Genomic DNA, 16,803 nt, shown 5'->3' with positions numbered 1-16,803 from the left:
AGTGAATATTTAAAAAGGATTTTATTACTAAAACTACGAGCGGAAAACGTGCACAAACCCCCTCTGCCGTTTTACATACACTCCGTAAATCACATTTACAAGAATCGTCTAATCAGCAATATAAACTAATAGCAAAATACAATAATTACAAAAAAAAAGTTCAATTGCTATGACTCCCATATAAACATGAAAAATTAAAGGAAAAATTCGCCATTGGTATCATTTACCGGCCGGCTAAAGACATTTTCTCAAGTTTTTTGCACAATTCACATTTTATTTACTTTTCCTACCTGCGTCCTTTAAAAAATAACTTTTCTTTTAAAGCAACTGAATAAAATATTATCACTTTGTGCACATTTGAGGAATATTTTTTAAATATTTATGATTCAGACCATAGTTTAAAAAATGAAAAATTTTGAAATTGAATAATATGCATGATCATCTACATTTTATAGGTTTGCGGGTGGCGCTAGGTCAACCAACGTGCCTGCAGGCGTACATCAAAGTCATGTTCTGGAGATAACATCCGGGCTTCGCCTCTTTTAAAAATCAAGATAGTGCAATATTTTAACCATAAAAAAACCTGATGAAGTGTTCTATAACCCATGTGTGGGATGAAAAACGAAATGCGATTGAGGAAAAATTCGTACAAAAATAAACATGGATACATTTTCAGGATTGATTTGGTCCTTGTTTCAACGGAAATTCCTCTAAGTTTCTACGAGAATTCCTCTTTAGTCTCTACGGGAAGAGAAGAGTTCGTGTTAAAATAGTGCATGCGAAAATCAGAAAACATTTTGCATACACTACTACAGAAACGCTAGTTTAATTCCTTGGCATCCGCTTCTTTTTGCCAACCACAGAGTTCTAACGTCAAGAATTGCAACACTGCGCCTTGAAATTTCTCCTTCATAGGTGACCGAGTCCCAACTAAGCATGTACTCGCCATCCGCAGTAGGACACAACGCAAACGGACACTGCTGTTTTTTCTAAATATTCCATAGGTGCTTTTACGGAATAGGATATGCAAAACGCGATCTACAAACTACAACCTAATACCTACAAAACGCGATCATAACTTTAAACATTATATTTCTTATCATTATAATTTGTCCCTTACCATACGATTATTTAACGTTACAAAAAGGAAAATCGACCATATTTTTCCACACGATTACAGGCGTGATGGTAAAAAAATGCAGAAATTTCAAAGGGTAAAAGTCATTTACCTTGACCGGGATTTGGGGCATTTAAAGGAACAAGGTGATAGAATAAAACACGGTAAGATGGGAAGATTTTGCTACTTGAATTATGCTATGGGTAAAACCTTCACCTTTAGTGCAAGGATTGGACAAGACAAGAGTTAAAGGAGTTAGTCTTAAATAAATAATTGCCGCCCACAGATGGTAAAGGGTAACCCAAAAATATTACGAAAGCACAAGTTAGTGCTCTGACTTGTCGAGAGACAGTAAATCAATAGACCGCTAATGATGCGAAGGAAGGGGACGCAGCACACCTAAAATAACTAACGGTAAAGAACAAATTGACTGGTAAACGATCCCTTAACCTGAAGCTTATTTAACTGAGGGAGGAGCAAACATTTCTTTAATGAATGTAATACTGCAAAATGGAGATAATACGTTGTATACTATACGAGAGTGGTCCCAGAAGTACCCGAACCAAAAAAGAAAACACAACAATTTTGGAAAAAAAAGTATTTACTTTTTCAACATAATCTCCTTCCAGCTCTATACACTTTTCCCAGCGATGTTCAATAAGCTTGATACCCTCTTTATAATAAGAACTGTCTTGCTTCTCAAAATAACCATTAACTGCCGACATCACTTCTTCACGGTTGGAAAATCTTTGACCACCGAGCCATACTACCTTGATCAAAAAGTTCCCGGAATAACCACCGTGTGGCGCTCCCATCGTTCCGATTTGAGTTCTGTTTTTTTGTTAAATTGGTACATCTGTTGTTGATATTCCCTTTAAATCTTAGTGTCATAACTTGACATTTGCAAAAGTTACGTAGCCAAGAGTACATCTATCTCTGTGTGTGTTGGCGATTTTTTACAATTTCAGAAATGGATTTAAATTTGCAACAACGAACTTGTATTAAATTTTGCGTAAAAAACGGATTTAGTGGCGCACGGACGTTGGAAATGTTGGAAAAGTGTTTCGGCAACGATTCTCTAAAAAAAACGGTCGTCTGGAAAGACTGGTCCGGGGTGCACTCAAACACCCACGTGGCCTCCCGTTCCCCCTTACAACCGTGTAGCGAGCTTATGCTCGCTTCAAGGTTATTGGAGCCATTGTCGGTCGAGGGCATGACTTGAAAAATAGTGAAGTACATTTCTCATGCTTGTCACATCCTGGTGCCTTTCTCCTCGTAGAATTCGCTGAGCAATAGGATCCCTCGCCGTCGAGATGCGTTTTCATATTCCCTCGCGAGCTCGGTGTGCGTTACCAACGTCCATGGCTCGGCACCCAAAAAGGTTTTCGCCACCTATGTGTTGGATTGATTAAAACAACACAGTCCGATCACTGAACTGGAAAGTTACATAATTTCGAAGCAGTAAACCTCGATCATGATTCGACTCCCTTCCCATTTAGAAACGATTTCTTCTCCGTTCATGCGGATTCATTGTAATTCTACAAACTCTAGGGCATTACGATAACGGAGAAACGTCTAACACGAGTAACAATATGATCAACGATCCACCATATTTGGCCACTTTTACTTCCTTCTTTTACAGGAAGGAAGTAACAACGGAGGGATTTAATGGAGAATCTACGATGGGAGTACCTTCGTTACCGATGCATAAAAAAAATATTATTTCCCTTGAACGGCATTCGAACCCAGATCCCTCTTTTTGCGGCAACATTTAACCAATTAAGCTTCCGAGGCAACCAATTACACTACATTTGTGGGAGCTTTAAAGGAACAAGATGTTATAACGAAATACCGTGCACATAATGCCACGAGTAATCCTAGCCGTGCGAGTTGGGCCACAGCCCACGAGGTTAAAGCCAAAGTTTACACCCAAATGCATTATTCGCTAATGCGTAATAAAATGCGAATAAAAATTCCAGACACATTAGCGGATTACTCCGTTGAGAGCAACCGTCTTCCGCAGTTCTGTAAATTTGGTTACGGTCAAGAGTAGTGTCGCCACAACTGCAATGATTAACTCTCTACTGACTCTTCTACGAGTACTCGATACTTTCGCTGCTGTCAATTCCTCACCTACTCTGTGTTCACAATCGTGTAATTACGATGTTTAATGTGTTCCTCAATAATTTACTTTTTTATTTTTCTGTCACTTCGCTTACACCATGGGATACACGTATCCCACTTTGGAGGCCACTAAATTAGAACCCCCGGAAAAAATACTGAAGAGAAATAGAAGATTAAACCCTCGCCTTCCCATCTTAGAATTCCCACCATCACAACAAACCAAAGTTACCAACCAAACTCCCTACGATAATTACTAACTAAGGCTTCCTTCCCTTGTATGAGAACATTTGATCAAATGGATCCACAACAGTATACACTTACATAATGAAATGCCTGTGTTCTAATTGCTCTGACACCCCTTGCCACGTGCCCATGTGATGTCTCTTAGCATACTCGTATGACATAGACCATGTATTTTTTTAATGAAGTAAGCCGTAGATACCCAAATTACAGACGGATTTGTATCGTATTTAATCCCCAAATCTATTCTACCTCTCATATATCTCGAGTAGAAACTACATTGTCCACGTCAAGAAAAGATCTTCCAGCCAAACAATGACTGGTGCAATAACAGAGGTGAGCCAGGACTCGCGAGTTGAAAATTTCCACATTCAGAATGAGGCTTTTATGGAGAACGCGTTCTACGGTGAATGTGAGAGTGGAGGAATTAAGGAGGCCAATTGCGTGTACTTGTCTTTCGTGCGATTCACATTACTTTCTATCGGAGTGGTGTTTACTATTTAAAATAATTGTAACTAAATATTAAGATTCGTTTTTAACACCCACTATTTTGTATTTGTCCACCAGTTACAACCATTTCTTACGTATTAACGAGTATATGATTTTAGTCAGATTTATTAAGCGATCAGCTTGCGCATCCCTCGTTTTAATAAACATTTATCGTGACAGCGTGCTTAATAGAAACATTTTTCTGATGGTAATTAAGGTATGGAAGAGTGTAATGAAATTAAATTAAGATAAATTCCGCTACCTGTGAAGCCTGGTGAACTATTTTAAAATTTATGATAATGAATACAAAAAAAATATCGTGTGTTAGTAATGATTCTACAAGAAAATTACTCCTAAGCCTGGGGATGTGCTAAACGGTGGTATCTTCATGTGCCTGTCCTTGAGACTCGCCAAAGGCCATTTCCAACAAAGACTCAGGCAGTGCAGTAATCATGCGTAGTTGCTATTGGCGTTATCTAAAATGCTACAACTTTTTAGTGTTACGTATTTGCGTCGTCTATAACGCTACAACTTATGTCCTTCGGATTGTGTGGATCTACATTAATGAAAATAAGCTTCATTGGGGATAAGTCGAATGATAAAGGTGCAGATAATTCGATTCCTCGCGTTAGTTGAACTCATATGAAATATATCTCGACCACTTCTGGAATATGTGCAGAAATATTTAACTTATGAATTAAAATAAACTTACAGAAAATGTGACCGATCAGTAAGCGATTGCTATGAACCAAAAGAGAGAGATAGTAGCTATTGTTCAAAAACCTAGGATGGCAACCGCTGAAAGCGCGAAAGTTAAATGAAAGGCAAATAACTGTAGCTGCATAAATAACTTCAGGATTAATTCTCGCGCTGCATTGTACTTGTATATGTAGGCGAACCCCCAGCTAATATTGATAGAATATTGATAGAAATGAGCTCTTACGGCTAGTAATATTGAATGAATGTAAAACTCCAATAGCCGTAAATAGTTTATCTTTCTAAACAAAGTACAAATGAAATTAGTTTGCTAGCGCCATAAGTCAAGAAGGGGTAAAAGGTAAAAAGGAGAGGATAAGAAAGGTGAATACGAATACGCGTATTTCGGCCACAAAGTAGCCCCCAGCTAATGGTTAAGGGATAGAAAAACAGTATAAAACCATAAAAGGAATCCTTTTTCCGCAAGAATAGTGATCACAATATCAGAAAGAAATAGACACCATCATTCAAACTAAAAATAAAATATTTCTGAAGTGCTTTCTAAATTTTAAGCGCCCATCTATTGGTCGGTGACCTGGCAAAACAGACCAGTCGCCTTTTGGGAGGCTTCCAAAGCAAACATTACGATATATAGTATACAGGTAGATGTCTATGACTACCCAAGCCCAGATCTCATTCATATTTCGAATGTTTTTGTTTTGTTAAGCCCTCTAACATTCGCACCGCTCGCATTGAACTCACGCATCTAATTGTTTCCGATGCCTTCAAGAGAAGGGAGGGTCAAAAGGCGACAAAATATCGTCGAGGCGGGGGAGGGGAGAAATAAAAGAAACCTGAGACCTAACAAGACAAGGAGAAGCAAACACAGAGGTAAACAGACCGGACGACGGAGTTCCACGATAATCACGGACGTATTTGAGTCCTGAGGGAATCTTTGGTTAATGGTATTAATGGAAGGCTAAGACGGCTTCCAGCTGACTCACGTACCAATATCTCAGCCGGAAGGTAAGTGAATGACGCAATTTCCGCCAACATTTCCTGTTCTGATTAACTTGTGAATTTGGCGCTCTTTTCATAAGATAAACACAGTGCCTTAGTTTCTTGATCCTTTCAATCATATAATGGACGGAAAATGAATACCAATACACAAATTGGATCACAATTGAGGGGCTTCTTTGAAAAGTGACAGAGAGGAAATTTGTCTCAAACAAGATATTTTGATTGAGTGATCAGGGTACCCGCTGTCTAGGTATTTTCTTATCGTTCCAATTAAGATTGATTTTCATTTTTGGAATATATCGACATCAATTCCGGGATAAACATCAATGACATCAAGGTTCGTGTTCAAATCTGCCAAGATTTGATTTTCGGGCCTAAGCCGTTTTAACCAGAATCACGGGCATTACCTCCAAAAGAGGAAAATGTACACAGCATTGTACGTGATTCTTTCGATGTTTTATGGCGTACGAACATTTTACAACTGGCTGAACCAGAGGGAATACTGCAGTCTTCGACTTATACGGTGGGATATATCCGACTACTGAGTGACTAAGTTTTTCCCATATTCACGGGATGGCTATGTTGTTTTCAGTAGATGATGGCAGAGAGAACCAAAAAGTTTGAGCTCAGGCCACGCACGCATGTGAATGTCAAAATAGAAGACTAACCGCGTGTTGGAGCGATGGCTTGCACACAGCCTTGCCTCCCATCAAGTTATCGAAGAAAATAGTACCACTCATCACACGAAAGCAAAAATGATGCCGAAATGGAAACAATAGGGATTTCCTTTTACTAATTAGTCTCATTTCTGGGTGGCTATCTCCGAGGAATTTATATCTTCCCCTTTCGGTCCAATGCATGTATATCGTACGACTCCGGTATCTCTGAGGGGCCGGCGACTTAACAAGCCGATTAAAAAAGAATAAGTTCGAATTGCCAACTAAAGGAATGGTTTCCGTGACTCTACTTAATCTGGGAAAGCTCGTGACACAATTCGACCCCATGGGTTGTCAAATTTACAACTTTACGTATCTTGTAAAGCCGCTAAGAAGGCGTGTGACTAAGTATAGAATACTACTCCCGTCCACAATTGAAGCGGTTCCCTCCACAGCTTCGGTCACTTCGAGAGGTCTTAAAAACTTCAAATGAACAGATGATAAAATTAGTATAAGAACGTTATTAACTTGCGTTCGCAATCAACAATAGCATGTCATGCATGGTGTCATTGGGGTAATACATTCGACCAGTGATCGGAGAGTCATGAGTTAAAATCCAGGGTGAATGGGCAATATCTCCATCAAAAATCCAAGCGGGCACGCCCTCTTGATAACTAGCACTTCGTGAGAAACCGCAAGTGGCACAAAGAAAAGGAAAGGTCCCTTCTTCCGCAATAAGTGAGTCAACACCACACGCTGAAGGGCTTATTAAGTAGGGTTCTATACCCTCACCTGTGAAACCAAACTACAGGTTGATTACCGCGGTTTGGTCATGACCCACCAATACTCTCTGTTGCAGATTTCTTGCCCCAGGAGAACGTTACGTGTTCCACATCAGTTTCATTCGAAAAGAGGGTCAAAATATTCTTTCCCGAGTTTATCGAATAAACCCAAAGAAGGTTGTTCGTGGTCAGAGACCTTTTTCCACATAGGCACTCAGCCGCCTAAAGGTAAATCTTATAGCCCCAATAAGGATGAGTTCTGATCGGCTAGGAATCATCCCCCTTACCCATTATCTACTACCCTCTAAAATAAAGCCACAATCCCGCAAATATTTTCATAATTTTGCTGCTCATTCTGATTCCCATCTTCATGCAAACATGACCATCATTCTGAAACAAACCAAACTAAGATTATCAGTAGTAGTAGTAGTAGCAGTATTTAGGGGAGGCGACCGACAGCTGAGGTCATTTCCGCCATAGGGGATGGACAGGAAAGGATGAAGGGTGGAGAGAAACCCGGCGTCGGCATTAGCCTACTCTTTACGAAAGGCGCCAAGGGGTCCGCAGCTTTAAGTCCCATCCGACGGACGGCGTACTCACTCAAAGTGCCCTCCACAAAGCACCTCACGTAGGGATCGAGACACCTCTGAAAAATATTCAACACCGCCGGGATTTGAACCCGCGCCCTTTGGGTGGGAAGCCAGTACGGTAGCCCCCGCACCATCTCGATCCCGAAGATTATCAGTCTGGTGTGTATTCACCCTAGCGGTGGCTTGCAGGGTACTAAAATATCTATGATTACTTTCAATTAAAAGTGAAGTGGGTCCCATGGCGCGACCCAGCTGAAGGGACCCGATGCTGCGTCCCTTCTTCCTTCAAACCCGAAACAAAAACGACGAGAGGGTTCTTAAAAGAAACGAGTCACTTAGAGAGAAGCGGATTGGGAAAGGTACTCACTTCCACAGTCGGCTGCCATTATGATGCTCGGCCCTTCGACAGATCACGGTAGAGCCACTCGTCCAAATCCTTCCGCGGTCGCGCTGGTCCGTTCAATCGGTTGGACAGAAGTCAACTGAAAGAGGGAACACATGAGCTCGTGTTGAGACGCTCCAGCCATAGATGGCGATGAGATGACCTTAGGTGATAACGTCACACGGAGTGTGTTAGCGCTTTCCCGCTGTCTCTTTTAAGACTACCTCGTTTCTCACTAACGTTTAACGTACACAAGAGCCACAAGCGCGTACGCGGAGAAAAGGAGTTGGCACTGGCAACTACTATAGTGGCCACTGCGCATAGGAGTTGATTCGCACAGAACTATACTTGGAAGATGAAATTTCACGCGTATCCACTCACATTACTGAGTTAACAAATGACCACGGCCAGGTTCGAAACTCTGATGGAATAAACAGCGACCTGGTCGCCATCCAAGTGGATTCGACCAAATGGATTGGGCCGTACAATGGAAACGTAACTTTTACAGATTGTTACTTTGGTGTATTAAGCATATTAACTTGATTGCTAATAATTCCATTCATGTTTGAGAATTGTCGTTAAAAGATTTCTTTAACTGGTGCCAGTATGTTCACTATAGTAACAATATTGATGATAGTTCACACACAAAATGCATTGTAACCCTCTGCGGGGGCGTGTGGCGGGGCATGTAATGTGAACAGTCATACATGAATAATTTTCAGTTTCTCATAAATATATAATACATATATGTATTTACGCACATATATAAACTTGCATTTACATGCATTCGTGCGTATCTAAATCACGCAATCAGGCTCTTCATTTCACTTTACGTAGATTAATTTAAAATTTCTTTTTTGTAGTTCTACGTAAACGGTTAGACACGACCCGCATTCCACATTAGATCGTTTACTGATTCGATTTAATAAAAATCGGATCAGTTTCGAGCCAGAAATTTGGTGTAATTGAGGTTTAAGTAATGATATATTGAAGTTCCAATATTGACACTCGATATGAAAACTCGAGTCGATAATGGTATAGAGAGAATATTTCGCACATCCGTAGCATCAAACTCTTCATACATGTTACGACGGGTGAAGAGTGAGGGGGACGAACAAATCGGCCGACCGTAAAAATGTCAAATCACTCAACTCTAATGTAAATGTGAAGTTGCAATATAAATGTGATGAGCAATATTATTTGCAATGCCGAACATTAGCTTTGCAATTTTGACCAATAATATTCAACTTGAATCGTGGAACACTATCCACTGATTGATTTGGATACTTGTTTGCTAGCCCATAGTTTTAAACTCTTGCATACGATTTGGCTTTATAAAAAATGTTGTGATTCCAAAAGAACTAAGTCACGTGATCAAATACTACAGGATGTTTTAGAATAACATTTTAATTTTACAGAGACTTTTTTTCTCCTTTCAATTAGAATTGGCATCAGACTCGGACAAAAAAAATACACGTTCATATTGAATACCCCAGGCAGATGTGCGTCCAAATTTCTGCCGTTAAGAGACTTTCAAGGAGTTTTATTTTATGTTATTTGCCGTGAAACTTTGTATTAAACCGCATATGACTTCACGTTAAAAACTTAAGCTGATACGGGCGCAAAAATGCAATTTAATTAAAAGGACGAAGGAGAAAATAACGCATGAATTAAGTCAAATAAAGTAAAAATCATTATTTATGCATTGGGGCATGTAATAAAATTATCGATTTAGGATGTCGTTTGATTACAGTTACCAGGACACTGCATGATTAGTAAATTCCAGACAATGTTCGACAACACTACTCGTTGCTCCTTTCGGAACTCAAAGATAAGAAATAATAAACCGCATTGGCCCCCGCGTTGACACCTCTGATTTTTAGATTGATTCTGGCACAAGTCTTCGGTCTGACCTACTAATTTACCACTTCCGGACCCCGACCGCAACCAAAAGTGATGGAGAAATTATCCTTTCATTTATGTTTACGCTGGGAGCACCTTTCATGATTCGTGTGCTCCGCTCTTCCAAGAACCTTATGAAATTCCACAACATTTAGAAAACACATTTTAACTTGCCCATGAGAGAGAGAGCGAGTATAAATTGACACGATCACTTCAATCGGGATTTTACTGTTGGCATTCATCGTAAGCATTCACGATCTCTCCCTCCGAATACTTGCTTCTTGCATATAAACTACTTCCTTCAGGGGAGGTTAGTATATTCCTATCCATAATTACCCCAAATAAAGTGAAAGAATAAAAACTTCATGAGGATAATCAATAAATTCTTCGTCGGATCACCAAGCCATATTATTCCGGTCTACGCTTTTCGAGTGAAAAGATAAGAATTGTGACCAAAGTTATTTAATGCATACCTAATTTCATGATTAATTTTTAGCCTTGGCGGAGTAGAGAATTTAATTTTCGTTGATAACACTTGGGCAGAGACACCAGAGACCATGAACAACCTTTTAATAAAATTTGCTCCTATATAGCGTGTTTGCACATTGTGCAAAACTTCCTCAGAGAATGAGAAAGCACAATTACCATAAATCACTGTTAAGGTCTTTCTTTAAAAGATCTTTAGTCAAATTGGTGCATAGTACCTCTTCTTTCCTCCTAGCCGTCTTTTCGATTACTGATCGCAGAACTCACGTTAAAATACGAGTAACTGACGACGCCCTCGACGAAATTACGTCATTTTTCGGATGCCAGACCTTCCTCGGAAACCGCAGGTGGCAGCACAGGGAAAGGAAATGGCACCCCAACCATGGATTTAATGTCTTTGAACTAAAAACGAAGTGAGCTTTACCCTTATCTTCTTTCATAGGTAAGGGAATTAGGAATTGTTCTAGAATCCTATCTATTACTGACGAAATTTCAATATTTGAGTAACAAATTGTTCTATCTTGATTGACGATGGATTTAAAATATTTAACATTAACCTGAGAATATTTCCTTGGCGAGTAGTTTGATTTACTTAAGACTATATACCAGAGTATTCAACCCGATGTTTGACCTAATAGGTACTCACGTCGTACGATATGAGTTTACTACCCTCACTTATCAGATTAACCTTAGGGTTCATTACTGCCGTGCCATCAAATAATTCTTTCCATTACGATTACTCTTTAAGTCATAAAAATTTTCTTCGGTTTTCAGTTAAAAATTCAAGGACAATCTAATCGACGTAAACAACGTCACGCCTACTACATTCAAGGACATACAAGTAGAGCTAACGATGAAGTTCCAGTACTTTGCATATCTACCAAATAAAAAGCATCCCCGGATTAACCACCTAACTCGAAATCACTCGTTCCACATCCGTAGAATGCTTCCCTTCCCCTAAATGAAGTTGTGGAAACACGATGGTAGGAACTAAAAACCCAAGAGGATAGTAGACCTGACCGAAGGCACGCTTTCGTATCAAGACCAACGTTAGAAATAGTTTTCGTGATCAAAACCACCTACGCACGATTGCACCAACGAAGTCGACGGCGTAAAATTTTAAGGGGGATTTAGCAATCAACTTTATCAAGAACATAGGCGTGGCCACGGGAGAGAGGTGTGGCGGATAAGGGGGCGTCGACCGCAGACCTCAGCCTTCCCCTACGTCCCTCCTATACCATATTTACCAGCGTAATTGCCCCAATCGTGTTATGCCCCAACTCCAGCTTCTCGGGAGAATATTTTTCTGAGGAAGTTTTTTTTACGGACCGATTCACTGCCGCATGTTCTGCCGCATTGAAAATACGAAAATACGCTCTTCGTCGTCATTTTTATACTTAAAATTCTAAAATAGTTATTAAAACTGGGATCTTCATTACGGACTATCAAGCCGAGGATTGCTAATAAAAGCTATCCAAGACACCATGTCGATGGTGTTGATGTTTTAACCCGTTGCTGCCTAAATACAGTGGCCCATTTTTTTGAAGTGTCTTTCCCTATTCTCATTTGAAAATTTTCTTCCTCGCTTCGACAGAAGAATGCGTTAGTTCTTTCCCGTCAACCTTACGATTGCAGTCCAGTTCATTCCCCATACAAGCAAGTAACCTGATCAATTCTTCTTTGCAAGGACAGCTACAATTACAACTGGTAACGTTCTCATTCTTTCTATGTGTACTATCGCCATTATCTTTTCATTGATATCGACCAGTGCTTCTCAATGTACACCTTCGAGACTAAGATGATAATGAGCAACCCTGAATTATTCCATTCTTTATTTTAGCTTTTGCACTGCTTTCATCACACCTAATCACTACCACTTGCTCGCTATATTGAGCATCAATCAATCTTCCGTCGACATAGTTTACCCCCACTTCTATTATATTATTATTATATTCCAAAACACGTGCTCTAAAGATAACTTCCGACTAAAAGAGGCAATTTAGTTCAGTTGGTCCTTCCATATTCTCTTCTCCACGATAATTATGGACGAAAGAAGAGCTGGTCATGTTCTCCATAAGGTACTCAATTTTCTGTACACAAATGCTGACATTATTTTCGATGCTTAAGTCGTCAGGCTACTACCTCAAAAGTTTATGTATTAGTTCGCCCGCGATGTCTGCACATGGTGATGATTACTTTCTTCTTAAAGTCCACCGGTGTTTCTTCTGATGAATAACTATCATACATAAGGCTATAGTTACAATCACTGTTGAGTGCATTTATAATCGGTGTCATAAGTATGGGAGGAGAATCATTGAAAACTAAACAAAGTATATGAGGTTTTAAAGAAACAAGAAAGAAAAGTTTATCGTTCAAATTGGAGGCATGAACTAAAGCTATTATAACAGTTTACCTATCTTGGAAGTCTTTTCGACCATAAATGGTCAAAGTAGTGGGGAAATAAGAAGAAGAATTGCGTTAAGCAAAGAAAATTGTACAAGGAGGCGGGAATGGACGACTGGGACATTGAATACGGATGTTAAAAAGAGGCTCGTTAAAACTTTGGCACGGAGTTGAAACGATCACATCTGAAGCTACCCTCAACTTTTCCTTAAACATGTTTATGCTGCAAATCTTTACCCATTTACTTCATCTCTTTTTCTTGCCTTTTCTTGCCCCACGTTTGATTTCAATCCTTCACTAATTTCAACAGTTTGCATTCAAATACGTCTGCGAGCCATTATTTCTTTGTCACACATTTCCCCTTGCCTACAACATCTTTCTTTCCTTCCAATATTCCTCTATTCATACTTTCCTGTCCATCTCCGGCCGATCTATTGCTGTCCAGCTTCTATTTCTCCCACTATTTCTCCATGGAATTCTTATCTCTGTTTCCTTCAGTCTTTATAACTGCCATTTATACTTCATTCTTTTCTTCAGGTCATAATAAGTTGGGAGACCATCTGTACTAAATTGTGCTTATTTTCTAAGTCTCACCCAAATAATACTTACACTCATTCATATGATTCCTAAATCTTTAATTTACAAGGATGTCATAAATTTAATATGTTCCTACATCCCCAGGTATCTTCCACATGTTACTTTCATGCTTTTGGAACAGCTTGTTGACCGCAATAATTTCTTCTCTCCACAGAATTCCAAACACTAGGCTGCGAACAGATAACACATTTATCTATCAAGGGTATAGTTAATATAAGGACTATAAAAATGAGAAATAAAATGAAACAAACTGCCTCGTATGTTTACAGATTTGAGATATCCTTTTTTCCCTACGCATTATGCACGATCCCTACAGGAAAGGAACAATTGCTACTATAAAGGTACTTATAGCCACTTTGACTGCAAATATTACATTATTATCTTCTGAAGCTCATGACAAATGGAGATGGTTCTTCTTCGACGAATCTAACACTCGCACTCTTGCGTTACCTAATGTGACAGAAGTTTTCCGCAGATACCGGTCTTCCATGCACGATACATGACCGCAGCTCTTCGCATATTGTGCATAGATGACTGGCGCGTATGTATCCGATGCCATACACCTGCATACCACGCAGGTGCCTTGAAGGGGATCATTCAGGTATATAGAAAATCACAAATTTCCTTTATTGACTTGATTTCCGCTAGTTACCTGTGATGCAGCTACACAATTACGATGACGATGTGAGGCTAAAAAACAATAATTAGAAGCTAAATAATTGAAATCCTCTTCCATTATTGAGTATCCGCGGTCACCGGACAAAGAAAATTAGACCTTGATATAAAGGAACAAAGACTAAAATCCTAGTTCGTGGAAGAGAGAAGCGGAATACAGTAGTCGCACTGAAAGGACAAAAATTAGGCCAAGTGGATTCCTTCACCTATCTCGGAAGTTCCATCACATGGGACGGAAGAAGTACTACAGGCATCGAGCGAATAATAACTCGAGCTAAGGGAGCATTCACAATGAAAAGACAACTGCCGTGTCCAAAGAAGATAGAACTACAGACAAGGAAACAATACGTAAAAGCATTAGTATGGAGCGTGGCACTCTATTGATCAGAAGCATGGACCATCGGAGAAGTAGAGCAGAAAAGACTAGAAGTCTTCGAAATCTAGTGCTGGAGGAGGATGCTTCAGATCAAATAGACGGATAAAATAAGAAATGAAGTATAGAGAAGAATAGACGAAGAACAGACCGTAAGGAACACCATAGAGAAAAGAAGAACCAAATGGATTGGCCATACCCTGAGGCACAATGGATTCGTGAAGAACATAATAGAAGGAAAAAATAGAGGGTAAAGTCCCAAGGGGAAGGCCAAGGGATGGGAAAATAAAGAAGAAAGTGCATTGCAAAATATACCAGGAAGTAAGCCAATTAGCATTAGATAGGGTAGGATGGAGGGCTGCAGTCAACGAATCCTAGGACTGAACGACCAATGAGGACGATAAAGTAGTGGCAACACGGTGCCTTCATAGTTACGGCACATGGCTAATGATGGAAGGGTCGCGGGTTCATATCGAGAACACGTCTCTGGACATTCCCAATCAAAAATCCAAGCTGTGTGATCTTCTGAAGGCCAGAGAATATAAACCGGCTCACCTAAACGGAATGCATGAATTCCAAATGTCGTGGGGCTTAGTACGAGCTCTAATCTCACATCAAACAGGTCGCTGGATCTACATGTGTACTACCATGGCGAGTGAACACGAAAAGAATTTGCACCCGAGGGGAAGGGCGTTGTTAGGTGAGGGTTGCTTTCGTGTCAAAACCCCTACCCCCGCCGTCTACCTCCCCTCCTCTCACCTCTTGCGGATGTCACACCGCAAGGCACTTTCCGGCTTACGACCACAAATACATGGGTAGTTGGAAAACTTTCCGACCTAACAAATGAACGCGACATTTTTTCTTCAAATTTATTTTTATTTTTCAAAATAGTCTCCTAGAAAGTCGATGCATTTTTTCCAGCGATAGTCTTAACATTTTTAACTCTTAAAAATAGTAGTTAACCTCTCTCTCCACAAAATCGGCTTTTACGCATGCGATCACACCCTCGTCCGATAAAAACCTCTATCATTCAAGCACAACTTATAACTCGTCTATAATTTTCTCAAGCGTATTTTGCCTTTCAAAAACAAATATTTAATGACAACTCGACACTCAGTAGGTACCATTGTCAAAAAATCCTCACAATTTTTCACTGATACGATGGTCAAACTACAACTGAGAGTCCAAAATGGCTGAATATTTGGTGAGTACCTTTCAACGCATGCGCAAACACTTTCACCAACTTTTGGTGAAGAGTGCCACCATTTTCATGTTGAGGTCGGAAAGTTTTTAGATCACCCTCGTAGATAACTTACTGAAACACTAACGAATGGGCCGGAGACTGGAGGTCTACCACTGCTGATGGCGCGGTCTCGCGCGGACGACCGATCGGATAGCCGCCGGGATTTTTTGAGAAAGTCGTTCGTAATAAGTTACGGAAAGCTCGATAACCATATCCCGACTGTGGTCGGCATTCAAGACCGAGGATGTGGGTATGCGTAAACGGCGCCGTAGGCCAATATAGTTGCGATCCCTCCAGCTCGGATTAGCACACGTTACGTCTAGCTCAAACGGGGAAAGGAATCCGGCAAAGTGTAAGGACGTATGAAGTGGGGAGGCGGGATTCAATGGAAGTGTGACAACTCGTGGAGAGTCCTTGCATCCTGAGCGATGAACGTTATAAAAATCAATTTGAAGAGTTACTTTTGCAGTCCAGCGCTTGGAGGGACAAACGTGCAGCACTAGTGTCGACAATAGAGACACAAATTCGGAAACGATTTGAAGAAATACCAATGAGAGGAAGTTAAAATTGAATGAAAAATTATGGCACGGGGGAAGGGTTAGGGCTAAGTTATATATCGCTAAATCGACTGCCACGCCCAACGTTATCACCACATGCACACCGGATTTGACTCGTACAAGTCGATTTTGACCCGGGTAGAATTCCAAAGTAGAAGGCGAATCGAATCTTGCCTAAAGGCTCGAAATTGTCATCAACATTGTGGTAACGGCGATGTCGCCGAAGCCAGCTCGAATCTACTTAGAGCATAAGCTGAATTATCAATCATTAAATTAATTAATAATGCATTTAATGCTCGGAAAATGTTCGCTCATTCCTTTCCCGTAAAATTACAATATTGATGCAGGAAAAACACGGGTGATGTTTGAAAATATTTGCCATGAAAAGCTAGTGGGAATACGCATTCACATTAACTCAAAACTGTTTACTTGTCCAGTTCGAACTATTTGGTAGAAATCAATGTACCCACT

General features: G+C 40.1%; 2 protein-coding genes across 2 annotated transcripts in view; one reads left to right on the top strand and one right to left on the bottom strand.

Annotated features, from left to right (window-relative positions):
• Window positions 1–16,803, top strand: part of Tmem43 (Transmembrane protein 43) — an 87,883-nt gene that overhangs the window by 35,826 nt on the left and 35,254 nt on the right. The gene's annotated exons all lie outside the window — the stretch shown is intronic.
• Zw (glucose-6-phosphate 1-dehydrogenase Zw) overlaps window positions 1–16,803 on the bottom strand; it is a 168,240-nt gene that overhangs the window by 130,057 nt on the left and 21,380 nt on the right. Inside the window, exon 2 of the mRNA XM_071582647.1 lies at window positions 8,082–8,196. Coding sequence (XP_071438748.1) covers window positions 8,082–8,100 — 19 coding nt within the window. The 5' untranslated portion in view covers window positions 8,101–8,196. The remainder of the gene's footprint in view (window positions 1–8,081; window positions 8,197–16,803) is intronic.

The sequence above is a fragment of the Hetaerina americana genome, unplaced genomic scaffold (genome assembly GCF_022747635.1).
Source record: "Hetaerina americana unplaced genomic scaffold, ioHetAmer1.1.p SCAF_12, whole genome shotgun sequence".
In the NCBI taxonomy this organism is placed as follows: Eukaryota; Metazoa; Arthropoda; class Insecta; order Odonata; family Calopterygidae; genus Hetaerina; species Hetaerina americana.
This window is presented reverse-complemented; position numbering and strand designations above follow the sequence as displayed.